Raw genomic sequence first — 15,928 nt, 5'->3', positions numbered from 1 at the left:
GCTATCCCGTGCAGAGGTGGTCGGTCCCTCTGTAGCTCTTCTGGGGCTGCCAGTTGTGCTGACAATAGCTCCTGCTTTGGGGTTTCTGCCTGATCCCATTGGTGGCAGTCTCTGACCCATCTGCTGTGGGTGCTAACCCCACATTTCCCTATCCTTTGTCAGTGCCTGTGTGAGTCTGGCAGCAAGTCACAGCCACAAGCCTTCCCCAGCCCTCCCTAGAATCCCTGCCCCCCTCCCCCCAGGAATGCTCCACTGGGCAAAAACATTCTCAGTGAAGTAGTAGTTGAGACAGGAAAGAGTTTAACCAGGAGACCACCCTGTTCCACACACAGGTTCATCACCACTCTTTCCTGTCCATAACTGTATTGCATGGAGAGCCAATTCTCAGAAGAGCCCAGGTTGCATTTTCCATAGGAGGTAGAGCTTAATCCTCTTCTGGGGCAGGTAGTGCTAGTGGTCGGGGTGGTGTCTTTTCTTTCCCTGTGGGCCCGTGACTACAGTGGTGGTGATGGTGATCTTGTTCACAGTCAGCCCCCCTGTGCCGTAAGTGTCAAGATGTGCCTCTCGTTTGTACTCAGAGACTTGCTTGGTGGAGAGGAGCTCCCATACTGACACCCTCTGCTCCTGGAATTGGCCAAAGGTAATGTAGGAGCCCTCAGACTGGAGGAGATCCACTGTCTGCTGGGGAAGGGCTGCAAGTTTCCTTTCTTTGCTGTCAATTGCAATGCTGCTGATGGTGCTGATGAGTTGCTGAATGGGGAGTGTTCCAGCACAGTGCAGCTCCAGAAGCTCCTGCCTTTTGTCCTCAGGGATGTAGTCAGAGAAGAGCAGGTCCCACACAGAGACTTGCCTCCCCTGGAACTCATCCACTGCCATCTCAACTGTGGTTGACTTCAGGGTTTCTTCCCAGGTCCTGTCCTCTTGCAGGTGGTGCGTGTGCTCAGCTTCAGGGACTGTTGTCTCTGCCCTTGGACTACTCTCATGTGCTGATTGCTCTGCTCTTGCTTCCTCTGCCTTGGTTACAATAGTGCTGACAACAGTTTTCACCTGCTCAAGGGTTAACTCTCCTGCCTGGTACAGCTCTAGCAGCTCCTTTCTGTTCTCCTCGGGGATATACTTCGAGTGGAGCAAGTCCCACACAGAGACCTTGTGGCCCTGAAACTCTCCAGCCTCCATGTCGACAACTGTGTTTTTCAAGGCTGTTTCCCATGGTTCTTCTTTGGAGGAGTCAGCATCCTTCTCTCCCGCCACTGGCACAGTGTCCTTGTTGGAAGTCTTCACTGCAATTAGGAATTTCCTGCCTGTAGATTTTTTTTTCTTAATGAGGGTGGTGACAACAGTTATCATCTGCTCCAAGGCCAGTGTCCCAGTACAGTACAACTCCAGAAGCTCCTGCCTTTTGTCCTCAGAGATGTAGTCAGAGAAGAGCAGGTCCCACACGGAGACTTGCCTCCCCTGAAACTCATCCACTGCCAACTCAACTGTGGTGGACTTCAGGGTTTCTTCCCAGGTCCTGTCCTCTTGCAGGTGGTGCGTGTGCTCAGCTTCAGGGACTGTTGTCTCTGCCCTTGGACTACTCTCATGTGCTGATTGCTCTGCTCTTGCTTCCTCTGCCTTGGTTACAATAGTGCTGACAACAGTTTTCACCTGCTCAAGGGTTAACTCTCCTGCCTGGTACAGCTCTAGCAGCTCCTTTCTGTTCTCCTCGGGGATATACTTCGAGTGGAGCAAGTCCCACACAGAGACCTTGTGGCCCTGAAACTCTCCAGCCTCCATGTCGACAACTGTGTTTTTCAAGGCTGTTTCCCATGGTTCTTCTTTGGAGGAGTCAGCATCCTTCTCTCCCGCCACTGGCACAGTGTCCTTGTTGGAAGTCTTCACTGCAATTAGGAATTTCCTGCCTGTAGATTTTTTTTTCTTAATGAGGGTGGTGACAACAGTTATCATCTGCTCCAAGGCCAGTGTCCCAGTACAGTACAACTCCAGAAGCTCCTGCCTTTTGTCCTCAGAGATGTAGTCAGAGAAGAGCAGGTCCCACACGGAGACTTGCCTCCCCTGAAACTCATCCACTGCCAACTCAACTGTGGTGGACTTCAGGGTTTCTTCCCAGGTCCTGTCCTCTTGCAGGTGGTGCGTGTGCTCAGCTTCAGGGACTGTTGTCTCTGCCCTTGGACTACTCTCATGTGCTGATTGCTCTGCTCTTGCTTCCTCTGCCTTGGTTACAATAGTGCTGACAACAGTTTTCACCTGCTCAAGGGTTAACTCTCCTGCCTGGTACAGCTCTAGCAGCTCCTTTCTGTTCTCCTCGGGGATATACTTCGAGTGGAGCAAGTCCCACACAGAGACCTTGTGGCCCTGAAACTCTCCAGCCTCCATGTCGACAACTGTGTTTTTCAAGGCTGTTTCCCATGGTTCTTCTTTGGAGGAGTCAGCATCCTTCTCTCCTGCCACTGGCACAGTGTCCTTGTTGGAAGTCTTCACTGCAATTAGGAATTTCCTGCCTGTAGATTCTTTTTTCTTAATGAGGGTGGTGACAACAGTTATCATCTTCTCCAGGGTTAATACCCTTCCACGGTAGAGCTCCAGAAGCTCCTGCCTTTTGTCCTCAGGGATGTAGTCAGAGAAGAGCAGGTCCCACACAGAGAACTCACCAGCTGGCATGTCAATGGTGGTAGACTTCAAGACGTTATCTAGTTGTGCATCTTGTGCTGAAACATCATCTCCATTTTCCCCTGCCCTTGTCACCACCTTCTGTGGACTTCTGGTATTTGCTGCGAGTGTGGTATTGGCAGCTTCTGTTTTGTTGATCGTGGTGGTGACGACAGTAGCCACCTGTTCTGTGGTCAGTATGCCTGCTCTGTACAGCTCCAGCAGCTCCTGCCGCTTCCCCTGAGGGATGTATTTGGAAAAGAGCAGATCCAGCAAGGAAACATTTTGTCCCTGGAACTCACCAGCAGTGACATAGATGGTCGCAGACTTTAATGACTTTCTCAACTGCTGCTCCTGGGAGTGTGTATCCTGTACAGGTTGTGGTGATCCCACCTCACAGCTGGTTGTTACTGTGGATGAGCTCAGATCCTGGTTTCCTGTTTCTGCCTTGGTGATGATGGCAGTGAGAGTGGTGATCATTTCTGGGATGGTCACCGTCCCCACCTTATATTTCCTCAGCAGCTCCTCTCTCTGGCAATCAGAGACGTAGCGAGAGAAGAGGAGCTCCCAGACGGTGACGCTCTGGCCCTGGAAGAGCCCCACGCTGACGGTGGTGCGGGCAGCCTGCAGGGCTTTGCGGGCATCCTTGTTCAGCTGGTAGAGCACCGAGCCCTTGTCCATCACTTGGAGCATGAGCAGCCCCGTGTCTGGGTCAGGCACGCAGCGGCGGAGGAGCTGTGTATAAGTGAGGTTTTCATGCGTGTTGGGGTCAAAACAACTTCTTGTTTGATTCTTGTGGTTCAGAAGAAACTGGCACATCTCCTGGTCCAAGTAGCCTCGCTGGTAGGCCACCTCCACAGGGAGGCGGTGGCTGTTGATGGGGTCGATGATGCCGCCGGTGGCGATCTGGGCCTCAAGCAGGCGGATAGCGTGCTCCTTGACGATGAACTCTTTCTTCATGGCCTGGAAGAGGGAGATCTTGTGTCCTGTGTATGGCTCTGTGTACCCTGTCACGGCTCCCTCTGCTGACAGAAGCTTCTCATAAAAATCTCTGCCTATAAGTCCCGCAGTCAGTGCCTCTTTCACTGATAGCTTGGCATTCCTCACTGGGTCAGTGAGGAGCCCTGAGGCAGCCTGCGCCTCCAGCAGCACCAGGGCCGTACCTGGCGTCAGGAGCCCCCTCATCATGGCATCATAGATGCTCATCTTCTTATTCTTGGCCTGGATGAAGACACCAGCTATGAAGTTACTCCCACCACCACACATCTCCGTGTGTTCACTTCCAATCAAGTTGCTTCCTGTGTTACTTGACTCGTTGTTCTGAAGGGGTCCACTCATCTTCTACCTCTGGGCAACAGTCCTGCTGCTGTGGAGCACTGTGTTTTTCTGAGGAGAGAGAAAGAGAAGACTTGGTGAGACACAGGTTCTTGAGCGGGTGCCGTGGTGTGTGTGAAGATAAGCCATCTCTCTGGATGTAGTAGCAGGACTCCAGAGAGAAGCGGGAAGCAGGAACTGGAGCATTGCTACTGACCCCCTTTCTCAGCAGGAGTCTCAGGGTCGGCTCCCACTCAAACAGCGGGTGATAACTCCCTGGAAGCAGTAGTGACAGCCCAGCCGGGGTGGTTGCTCTGTGTTCGCCTGTGCAGCATGCTGTGCACCTCCCTGCTGCAGTGCCTGGCTCTACACATCTCCATGCAGCTGGATGTCTTTGCATTGAGATGCTGCAGTGTCATGAGGAGGCTTGGTGCCTATCCCTAACAGCACCCGTACTCAGAAAAACTGACTACAGCTTTTCTCCAAAAAAATAAGCTTTTTTCCTCAGCACTCAGTTTTTCTCTTCCAAAACTGAGTGCTGATGCCACAGGCATGCTCGCACTGCTCTGTGGCCCACACTAATGTTTAATTGCACGTGGGGATCGTCTGTGGGATGGCTGGGTGGCCCATGCCAACCACCATCCTGGGGACCGTTCTAACCAGTTCCAGTGCCTGGGGATAAGGGCGTGGTCAATGGGAAGGTTTGTTTGGCTGCGTGCTGTCTCTGCAGGAGGGCAGGGGTTCTCTCTCCAGATATTTAGGGAAACTGGTGTAGGAACAACAGGATGGTAAAGACTGATCCTGCTGGCCGAACCCTCTGGCATGCAGCGCACCAGACCGCCTGGGCTGTGCTTGCCCCAGACCACCCTCTATTAGCCACCACAGGCTTTCATCCGTGGATCTGTGCAGTTGGGGCTGTGAGTCTGGGTCTGGTGTCAGCCTCTGCAACATCCCAAGGTAATGACAACAGTGATTTAATCATACTTTGCAGGGAAAGTCTTTTCACTGATAGCTCCTAGACCCTGTGCTGCAGGAGGTAGTGAATGGTCATTCTTTGTTTTAGCTAATTGTTATGTAGGTAAAGTGGCAGATAAAATTATGTATATCTATATGTATACGTATGTAAAATTACAGAGTTGTGGTGGACTAAGAGCCGGTACCTCAGGGAGCCTGCTGTAAGTGGCTGCTTGCAGTGGTTTCTCCCATTTGTACAGGTACTTAGCAATTACTGTGATGAGTCACAGTCAATCTAGCGGGTACCCTCAGATATAAAAGCAGCACTGCCAACCAAGATACCAGTTGTGCTGTCTGAAATGTGCTAGAGGAAGGAGGCTGTGCTCTTCAGCAGACATCTGAACAACTATGCAGAGTCTGACCAAGGGTCGGTGTAGCCCAGGGTCTTGTTTCCATCTTGAGCTATAAGTGGACAAGAGGGAAAGAATGAAAATGGGGCAACATATATAACATTTACTTGGTTTCTGTGGTAATCTCTAACTGTTTTTAGCACAGTGGATTTCATAAACTGGATGCCTTTTGAGTCTGTTTAGTAATTCTTGAAGGACCTCTGCCGTGCAGTCACCTGGTTTCTTCTGGAAGCCCTGTAAACTTTCAGCATCCCCAGTATCATGTGGTGATGAGGCCACAGTCTTGTAAAAATGGCAAAAACAAACCCCAAAACATTTCTTTGGGAACACCCATCTCCCATAAAGCTACAGTGACTGATGTTAATGATACGTTTAACTCATTAATTATCAAGGTCACAGCTTAATTCCCTGACTGTTTACCTAACTGATCTAAAAGCCTCTGAGTCATTGCTTTTGATCCATTTAAATATTGGAATGATGCTGGTGTAGATGGATCATGCTGCAAGAGAGCTGGATCCCAGCAGCTGTAGACCAGTCCCTGCCTCCTGGAGACCCTGCCCATGGCTCCAGGCTCTTTCTCACATGGGTGTTCTGGCCCACCTTGGGGCTCTGGCCCTAGAGAGCAGCTTCTTTTCACTCTCTTGCCTCCATTGATGCAGCCCTCGCAGGGTGATGGGCTCGTTGTGCCGCCTGCTCGGGTGGCACTCGGTGCAGGGCAAGGCAGAGTGCCGGTGTCACGCCCTGGAGCAGGCGACACCTATATAGGCCACAGATGTCGTGTGAACACCCTATTCTGGAGAGACATTGCCCAACGGCAGGCTGTCATTAGCTCGTCTCTAATCAGGCCTCCTGATGCCGGGGCTTGGCTGCACACGCAGCTCCCGGGGCAGGAGCTGGCTGTCCTTTCAAGCTGTCACAGCAGCCCAGCCCAAGAGGCCCTGGTGGAAGCGGTTTTTCCAACTGGGGTGAGCAGGGGTGGCCTGGCAGCGCCGTGGTCCCGAGCCCTGCCTGCACCCCAGGGAGCGCGAGCGTGTCGGCACAGCCCCCAGCCCGGTGCTCGCCTCACGGGCTCCCGCTGCCGGGCCCCCAGCCGAGACGCACCGCGCCAGTCGGCACCGTCTCCTGCGGGCTCGGGCAGGTCCCACGGCTCCGGCTGCCTCCCTCCCGTGTCCCAGTGTCCTGACCTGCTCAGCTCAAGTGCAGGGGACGCAAAGCGCCTCGCGTGGAGCAGTGGCTCCATCCAGCCCTGGCATCCAGCCGCTCTGTCGCTTCGTCCCTGCTTAGAAAGGACCGCCTCGTGCCCGGAGACCTCCTGCGCACCAAAGCCCCGGGCTTCAGCAGCTGCCCTCTGAGTGGTAGGTTTTGGGGTAGAGGCAAGGTCTCCGCATCCCTTGCAGGCCTCTGGTATCTGCATAGAGCGTGCAAGGCAGGAGTTGTGCTAGGCTGTGTGGTGGCCCCAGTGCCCCCTCTGGACAGGCTGTGTCCTACCTGCTGGACACGAATCCAGAGCGGCTTGCTCACCAGCAGGCTCCGGTCCTCCTCCTCCTCCTCCCGCCGCCTCTCAGCCAGGATGAGCAGCTGAGGCAGGTGCCTAATTTAAATCCTTCGCTTCCCCGCCCCTGGGGATGACACACCAGCCCTGCCCCATGCTACAAGCCAGCCAATATACATCCGACCACCCCAGTGTGACGATGCCTTTGCAGTGTCACAGCAGCCCCTGTCCTGGGAGCCCAGCTGGGGTGGCAGGGTCTGGGGCACGGGGACAGTGACCGGTTACACTGCAAGATGTGGGGTGCGTCTGTGGTGGGAGCTTGGGTGAATGATGGCTGTGGAGGATGCAGGGGCATGGTGCAGCTTCTGGACCCTGCCACCACCGTCTCCTGACAGGTGCCCAGCACGATTGCTCATGGACTGCTCTGCCTGGGGTCCCAGATGACTTGGAGGTCTCTACACATCTGGGCTTGTTCAACCTGCCTTGGCTCAGCCCCTCGGCTGGGGTAGGGAGCTGCAGCCACCTCCTGCGGCTGTCTCTGCTCCCATGGGGGTCAGAGATCGAGCCTGTCCCCTGATGGGGTTGTGAATGGGACCATACAGGCACAGGAGCTCCTTGCAGCAGGTGGGTTTGGGTGGTCAGTGCCTGGGGCTGAAGCAGCTCCAGGATGGAAACCTCTCAGAATCACAGAATGGTTGAAATTGGAAGGGTTTTCTGGAGGTCATCTGGTCCATCCCCTCTGCTCAAGCAGGGCCACCTACAGCACGTTGCCCAGGACCATGTCTAGGTGGGTTTTGAAGACCTCCATGGAGAGAGACTCCACAGCCTCTCTGGGCAGCCTGTTCCAGTGCTCCATCACACTCATACTCCTGGTGAGCAGGGGGAGCCAGCCCAATGCCTGGCCAGCGGCTCCCCGGGAGCTCGGGGTGCCTGGTCGACCCCTTGCTTGCAGAGAACTCATGCTGGCTGGCAGGGCAGGCTGGTGGCTCTGGCCAGCTTTGGGCTGAGTTGGGCTGAAGCAGTCCCGTGTTTGGGCCATGTCCCATCAGACCACAGCCACAGCTCTGGTGAACAGGCTTACCCAGTGTCCGCTTCCAGCACAAGGGTGGTTTTGGTTGGATTCTTCCAGTGTGCAATTGTGCAGCTGGGTACGTGCTCAGGTGCTGGTTGTGTCTGTGGCTGTGTGCATCTGTGACTGCATATGTGCTCACATAAACCTGCACGTGACCGTGCCTCTGATGTGTGTGACTGTATGTGCTCAAGTGACTGTGTGAGTGTGCACACGTGTGACTGTGCGTGTGCAGGGGAGAGCACACACATGCTCACGCACCTATGCCTGTGTGAGCTGGCATGTGCAGCTGCACACGTGTGTGTGCTGGTGTGACCCTGGCCCTGTGTGGGTGTGCGTGAGTTGTGCCCCTGCGCGGAGGAGGTGTTGCCTGCCCCTGCCCTTCCTTTCCTGGCTGTCCTGCTTTGGGTGCACATTCCTACCTGCGTAGGTGCTTGCCAGACTGGATGATCAGCACACGAATGCATTTTCCCTCTGACTCACCGAGATCAGTTTGGCTCTGAGGAACACACCTGGGCAGGAGGTCCCACTGCTCTTGGGGATGAAGGTGGACACAGGACCTGTTTCCGTCGTCTTTACTCACTCCTCAGAAGCCCTTCCTTGCCTGACATCTGTTTTCAGCCTGCATTACGTTGGCTAGAGTTACTGATGCCACAAGTACGCTGCTAACTGCATTTCACTGTAGGTTTTAAGGTTCAGCTATTTGGGCTGGGCTACAGGAAAGGCTTTGTTCTGGGCTGCATCCTTGGCACAAACTGAGTGTAAGGGGTGCAAAGGGTGCCTGTGCCAGGAAAGAGGATCCCGTCTCTTTTCTCTCAGCATCCTGCTCTGTGCAGCAAGGACCCTGTGCACAAGCCTGGCTGGGTGGGTACCAGCAGGCAGTGTTAAGTTGCTCTGCTCTGTGGTCCTCCTGCACTCCCCAGGCACCACTCAACGCTGACCGCAGCCATGCAGCGTGCTCCCCTGAGCTGTCCCAGTGACACTGGGCCACTATCTGGAGCTGGCCCAGCTTGTTTAGACACCTCTGAAGTGCTGGCAGTTGGCGGCTTCCCTTGATGATGCGTTACTTTGCATTTGTCAGAACAGAGGCTATGATTTATCTCGCCACAGTGGACGCCTCCTGTGGAGCTGGAGCCCAGGCTCCCGTTACAGCCATGGAGAGCACATCAGGACACTCACCCAAGTCCGGAGCATGACTGCCCTGACCATGTGAACACATCTGCTGTAGGATGTGTCCACAAAGCAACCACCGACTTGCATGGACCTGCTCCACCTTGGCTGCCCAGGGCAGCTGGGTGACCTACAGTGCACACGAGCATCAGCTGCAGTGAATCAGCCCTGAATGTCACCTCCTGGTCACAGGTACCAGGTGGCTTAAGCAGAGCTGTATCTCTTGGAAACGATGGTGCCTCACCGGGACCCTGTTCCCAGCTTGTTCCCTCATTAGCAGAGAGCTGGATGACTCTTCCCTGATGAGGACTGAGTATTTTATCCTACCTATTAGTCTGTTTCTGAGACATGATCAAACTGTTTCATTTGAACCCTGAAGCAACTTATTTCTTCCAGGACCTGTTCTAAGGCACTACCCAAGGCTGTTTGGAGATGGGTTAAGTGAGCTGATCTCTGCTGTATTTTCTGTTGTCTCCAGAGAGGTATTTCCCCGGGAGCTGTTGAAGAGGAAGGGTGCCCACAAGGCAGACGTTCCTGTGTCCCATGGGTGACTCTGGCACCTGCACACCTTTCCCAGGGAAAGGGAATACAGCACAGGCAACGCTGAGCCTCTCACCTACCTAAATACCAACCCCTGTGATGCAGAACTGAAACCCCGCTCCCCCCTGGCTGGAGCTGCATGTGTGCTGCATACCAGACCTCAGTCCCTTCTAGTTCACTCGCTGCTTTGGCTACCTGCTGTTGGACACGGTCATGTTTCTTCTGGCCTTCGGCATTGTCTTTGTGGCTTGAGCTCAAATTCCCTCAGCCCCACTCCCAAAGCTGCCATGCACTGGTGTGTTAAAGGCACGGGGATGCAGGGCCTGGCTTGAGTACTCTGCAGCCAGTGCCCGGGTGTGCACGACTGTGCTGTCTCCAGACCTGCCTCCATCCCTCCCCCCTGCTCCTGGGGCTCGTAATTAGCCTTGAGATTTGAAGGAGGGCTCCTGTCTCTCTGTCTGCTGCCTGGGAGCATCACCAGCATCCTGCCTGGTGACGCTGATGTCACGGGGCCTGCTTCTCGTTCTCCTGAAGCTGTTCCTCAGGTCTGCTCCCAGTCTGCCCCTGGTCCTGGAGACATTTCAGACAGGATGCCTCTCAGGCCACCCCCTGCCCTGGGTGGTGGCTGCTGCAGGTCCATTGAGAGGCAGATGGCACGGTCTATCCTAGCAGTACGCATGCTGTGAACAGCGATAGGACCTTTTAGCAAGTGAAAGCGCTAGAACACAGCCTACAGATAATTTGGAAACAGTGTTCTTGCTGAGCAATGCCGATTGTTTTACCCATTCCATCTTACTTCTCTGAAAGGCAGCGGCAAGCTGACGCTGTACCTCTTGTAATTTGCATATGATCACAGGGCTTTGGATTGGACTGCAGTTGCTATTTTGGTTTACAAGCCAAAATACAGTGACTTCCCATTTCACATGCCTGTAGTGCCAGGAGCTGGATGTTTGTGAGAATGGAGACGAAACTGTGCTCAAGCTGTCTTGAGAGGAATGTTGACTTCTCGCTTGGCTTCAGGCCTGGGTGTTAACTGACCTGCAGTCGCCCTTCCCAGACAGCTTGACTAGCAGCTTGGAGCTGCCTGGGCGTCAGGGCGCTGTCACTTGCACGCTACAGGCCCATTATCCAGCCAGCATTTCTGGATATACCGCACTCTGGACTCTGGCACAGGGCTCTTTGGAGACAACACCTCCTTGTCACCCACCTGACAGACGGCTGCTGTCCTCCCTTCAGTCAGGGGCTAAGGCTGGCAGCATGCGAGCTGCTGTGGGAGAAGCTGGGAAAAGTGCAGCAGCTGCTGCAGGTGGGGTCTGCCCTGAGCAGGGGGACCCAATCCTGCCTGCCAAGTCCTGGCCGTGCTGCAGCACCCCCCAGTACGCTGTGCCTCTGTGCCTGAGGAGAGTGAGGGGCTTTGAGGCACCGCACATCCTGTGCTTGGGGAGAGGGCAGGAAGGCGACAGCATCACCGTCTGGGGAGAGTTTGTGTCGTGTCAGGATCTGTGCATGTGGCGCTGGATTGCCATGGCTGCCATGCAGCTGCAGCCAGCCCTATCTGATAGTATACAGATGTCTGGTAAGTAAAGAAAACCCATGTGAGTGTGCAGGGCTCAGGTGGTGCCTGAAACCCCAGCGTTTGCTGCCTCCACCTCTCTAAGTGCCCCTTGCTGCAGTTCTATGGAAAGCAAAGCCGGGGTGCAGACCCATGGGACGCTCCGTGCCCCGCAGTGCAGCACAGCGGTGCTCCGTGACTCACCGCCCGGTCCTGCAGCTTCCCTGCAGCCTGGCATGGAGGCACCTGGGCCCGGGTATCACCGCCGTGGCCTGGCCTTGCCTGCCGGAAGGTGTAGGTGTCCTTGGCTGAAGCAGCCACGAACCACATCAGAGAGCTGGGAGACAGCTTTCTCAGGGATGCTTTGGCAATGGGGTGTTTGGGGAATGTTGTTTTCCTGTAGCATTTGAGTTGGGAAACCTCCTCTGCCAGAGCTCAGGTGCTGACACGACTCCCTCCCAGCTGGTCCCTGCAGCCACACAGCCCTGGATGTAATGCTGCTGGTGCACAGCAGTCCCCAGACACTGGCGGAGAGTGACACAGATTCACAGATTCACAGATTTCTCTAGGTTGGAAGAGACCTCAAGATCATCGAGTCCAACCTCCGACCTAACACTAAGTACTCCACTAAACCATATCGCTAAGCTCTACATCTAAACGTCTTTTAAAGACCTCCAGGGATGGTGACTCCACCACCTCCCTGGGCAGCCCGTTCCAATGCTTAATAACCCTTTCGGTAAAGAAGTACTTCCTAACATCCAACCTAAACCTCCCCTGGCGCAACTTTCGCCCATTCCCCCTCGTCCTGTCACCAGGCACGTGGGAGAACAGACCAACCCCCACCTCTCTACAGCCTCCTTTAAGGTAACTGTAGAGAGCGATAAGGTCGCCCCCGAGCCTCCTCTTCCCCAGGCTGAACAACCCCAGCTCCCTCAGCCGCTCCTCGTAAGACTTGTTCTCCAGACCCCTCACCAGCTTGGTCGCCCTTCTCTGGACTCGCTCGAGCACGTCCATGTCCTTCCTGTAGCGAGGGGCCCAAAACTGAACACAGTACTCGAGGTGCGGCCTCACCAGAGCCGAGTACAGGGGCACACAGCACACAGCAGCCAACAGCCTCCTGCCTGACGTGGAGAGGGCAGGGCCCTCCTGCTGCAACCACACACAGGCAGCCTCTGCACGCAGCAGGGGACACTATTAGCAAAGAAAACCAGACCCACGGTGTGGAGCTCTCACACCAGGATTCCCTGCGGCAGAGGTGCCTGGAGGCGCAGAGCTGCCCATGCACTCCTTTCTGGCATGGAGCTGGCGTGGGACCTGCAGAGCCACGTGAGCTGGCAGTGCTGGACCCCAAGGGAGTTGGGCTGAGCAATGTAGGAAAGAATACAAAAAAATTGTCCCACTACAGCTACTCTGTGCTGGTGCAACCTCACCCTGAGTACTGCATACAGTTTTGGGTGCCACAATATAAGGACATAAAAATATTAGAGAGCATCCTAAGGAGGGCTATGAAGATGGTGAAGGGTCTCGAGGGTAAAACATATGAGGAGTGTCTGAGGTCCCTTATTTTGTTCAGACCAGAGAAGAGGAGGCTGAAGGGAGGCCTCACAGTGGTCTGCAGCTTCCTCATGAGGGGAGCGGAGGGGCAAGTGCTGAGCTCTTCCTTCTGGTGACCAACAACAGGACCCAAGGGAATGGCGTGGAGCTGCGACAGGGGAGGGTCAGGCTGGGTGTTAGGAACAGGCTCTTCACTGAGAGGGTGGTTGGGCACCGGGACAGGCTCCCCAGGGACGTGGTCATGGCACTGAGCCTGTCGCTATTAAAGAAGACAATGCTCTGAGGCACATGGTTTGATTTTTGGGTGGTTCTCTGTGGAGCCAGGAGTTGGACTCAGTGATCCTTGTGGATCCCTCCCAGCTCAGGAGATTCTATGATTCTATGTGCTCTTTTAACAACCGCGATGAACCGGCCAAACCCAGCACCAAAGGGATGGGCACAGGCAGCAACCATAGGCAAACAGAAAAGACAAAAATCCTTTTTATTCTGGCTTGGAGATAAGCAGTTGCACAACTTTGTACTCTGTGGGAAAGAAGCTCTCAAGCATCTTTCACCCAGACACGTGATTCCTGGGAAATGGGGATCAGCGAGAGTTTTGCTGGTGCTTCAGGCCACCTGGCCTGTGTCAGGGCAGGGAGGACAATAATCCCCAGGGCGGTTGGGGTGGTGCCAGCAGTGTACAGCCACTGCTTCCTGACACCTTTCCAGAGAACTTGCTTATCTTTTGACTTCCCAGCTTCCTGGCATAAGAGTTTTGCTCTGCGGCTCCTGGGCACAGTGGGGGTATACATGCTTATGGAGGGGCCCAGGTCCCCCTCCCATGCTCCTGTTGTCTTCTGAGGGTGTGTGGGGAGATGGCACAGACACAGCTCCAGCTCCGGTGGGGGCTGCAGGGCACCTCGGCGTGACACAGACTTGCAGAGCAGAGCCTTGGCCATGAGGGACATCTGCAGAGCTGGCCTTGGGCACTGTGGGATGTGCAGAGCTGAATGCAGCTGGTGGGGTCTGCCCTGCTCTGCTGCCCTTCTCCGAGAGTCAAGCGGCTGTCTGCGGACACAGGCAATGGATGGTGGTGCCTGGCAGAACAGCCGGCCAAGAGCAGCTGGGGAAAGCTGCGACGTAGACACTGGGATCGAGTGCACCCTCAGCAAATTTGTAGATGACACACCAACCTGAGTGATGTGGTTGATACGATAGAAGGAAGGGATGCCATCCGAAGGGACCTGGACAGGCTTGAAAAGTGGGCCTACGTGAACGTAATGAGGTTCAACAAGTCTAAATGCAGGGTGCTGCACTTGGGCCGGGGCAATCCCGGACATGAGTACAGACTGGGAGAAGAGCTCACTGAGAGCAGCCCTGCAGAGAAGGACTTGGGGGACATCCAACTTCTGCTGGACGAAAAGCTCGACATGAGCCAGCAGTGCGCACTTCCAGCCCAGAAGGCCAACTGTGTCCTGGGCTGTGTCACCAGAGGGGTGACCAGCGGGGGAGGGAGGTGATTGCCCTCCCCTGCTCTGCCCTCCTGAGGCCCCACCTGGAGTGCTGCGTCCAGCCCTCAGCACCAGAAGGGTGTGGGGCTGTTAGAGCAGGCCCAGAGGAGGGCCACAAAGATGATCAGAGGCTGGAGCACCTCTCCTAGGAAGAAAGGCTGAGAGAGCTGGGGATGTTCAGCCTGGAGAAGAGAAGGCTCCAGGGACACCTCCTTGCAGCCTTTCAGTAATTAAAGGGGTCTTATAAAAAAGATGGAGAGTAACTCTTTGCTCAATCAGATATTGACAGGATGAGGGGGAATGGTTTTAAACTAAAAGAGGGGAGATTTAGATTAGAGGCTGGGAGGAAATTCTTTGCTCAGAGGTTGGTGAGGCAGTGGAACAGGCTGTCCAGAGAGGCCGTGGATGCCCCATCCCTGGAGGTGTTCAAGGCCAGGTTGGATGAAGCCCTGGGCAACCTGATCTAGAGGGTGGTGTCCCTGCCTATGGCAGGGGGCTTGCAACTGGGTGATCTTTGAGGGCCCTTCTAACCCGAGCCATTCTATGATTCTGTGAGTCTTTCCCTGTTCTCTGCTCCATCCCTAATCTTAACATTTAAGTTACTCTGGCTGTTGCTGAGCACTCATCAAATACTCTATTACAATTCTTGCTGCTGAACTGCAACAGTTCAGAGCTGGGTATGTGCACAGTAGGGCTGCTTTTCCCCATGTGTGCTTTTTTTACCGATGTTGAACATAATCTGCCTTTTTTATTCCACTCACTGTATGTTGTTTGGTCTTCCAGCAGTCTTTGCAGCTGGCACGTCTTTACTAACCTGAATAACTTAATACTATCTGCTCCCTTGCTGTTCACAGCATTTCCCAGCCTATGTCTGCATGCGTTAAGCAGCCTTGCTCCCAGCATGCGCTTCCCCCTCCCAACGCATGCAGTCCCACTGATGGCTCCCTTGCTAAGAGGCCTTGCCTTGCCTTACCTTGCCTTACCTTTCCTCAGCTCTTGCAGCAATTTCCTCACCCCGGCAGCAATTGCCACAGTTTGACTGTGTGCTGTGTGCAGAAATCGCCCTGTTGCTTCTCCACAACCCAGTTCTTAGGGGAAACAGCAAATACGCATTACCTGCTTGCCTGCTGTGTGTAATTTATGTTTCTATGCCCCTTTTATGTCTCCACTCAGAGTCTGCCCTCCCTTCTGCCAGCAGAAGACACTTTACCCAGCTCAGTCCTGGCACAGAGGGGCCCTCCCGTCTGGATGCTCACCTTGCCCCCGCCCAGCTCCCCAGTGTCAGCCTGCACAGGGATTGCAGGGCTCTGTGTTGGTCTGTTTCATCATTTTGTCTGATCCAGCTCTACGCTCTCTCTGATGAACACCCTCTGCTGTTCCTCTGCACTTCCTACTTCAGCGTTACAGTGCCTTCCTGGTGAGCCTCCTCCCAACAAGCCCATGGCATGCTGATGTTTCGCTGAGGATTAAGCTATTCTAGTTCCTCGGCCATATCTCCCTATTTATGAGCTGGCAATGTGCGCTTGCAGACCAGAAGGCCAACCATATCCTGGGCTGCATCAAAAGAAGTGTGACCAGCAGCTCAAGGGAGGTGATTCTCCCCCTCTACTCTGCTCTTGTGAGACCCCACTTGGAGTATTCCATTCAGTTCTGGGGCCCCCAACACAAGAAGGAAATGGACGTGTTGGAAAAAGTCCAGAGGAGAGCCACAAAAGATGATCAAGGGTCTGGAGC

At 54.6% G+C, this 15,928-nt stretch overlaps 1 protein-coding gene and 1 long non-coding RNA gene across 4 annotated transcripts in view; one reads left to right on the top strand and one right to left on the bottom strand.

Moving 5' to 3' along the window:
• LOC308190690 overlaps nt 1–15,928 on the top strand; it is a 29,951-nt gene that overhangs the window by 11,826 nt on the left and 2,197 nt on the right. The window contains exon 3 of the long non-coding RNA XR_013947451.1: nt 15,368–15,611. This is a non-coding gene — a long non-coding RNA (uncharacterized lncRNA). The remainder of the gene's footprint in view (nt 1–15,367; nt 15,612–15,928) is intronic.
• LOC308190686 (epiplakin-like) lies at nt 284–6,899 on the bottom strand. 3 transcript variants are annotated; one of them, XM_080582344.1, is made up of 3 exons: nt 6,816–6,862; nt 6,512–6,735; nt 284–4,035 (listed from the first exon to the last, which is right to left on the bottom strand). In XM_080582344.1, the coding sequence occupies exon 3, from the start codon at nt 3,985–3,987 to the stop codon at nt 451–453; it is 3,537 nt and encodes a 1,178-aa protein (XP_080438470.1). In that variant the 5' UTR covers nt 3,988–4,035; nt 6,512–6,735; nt 6,816–6,862; the 3' UTR covers nt 284–450. The 3 variants fall into 3 exon arrangements, with proteins under 3 accessions (XP_080438470.1, XP_080438469.1, XP_080438471.1); XM_080582343.1 differs by lacking the exon at nt 6,512–6,735 and having other exon boundaries at nt 6,816–6,899; XM_080582345.1 differs by lacking the exon at nt 6,512–6,735 and having other exon boundaries at nt 6,849–6,865.

Source organism: Anser brachyrhynchus (assembly GCF_964034855.1).
Source record: "Anser brachyrhynchus genome assembly, chromosome: 2".
Taxonomy (NCBI): domain Eukaryota; kingdom Metazoa; phylum Chordata; class Aves; order Anseriformes; family Anatidae; genus Anser; species Anser brachyrhynchus.
The sequence above is the reverse complement of the archived record's forward strand: the minus strand, read 5'-3'. Positions and strand labels throughout refer to the sequence as shown.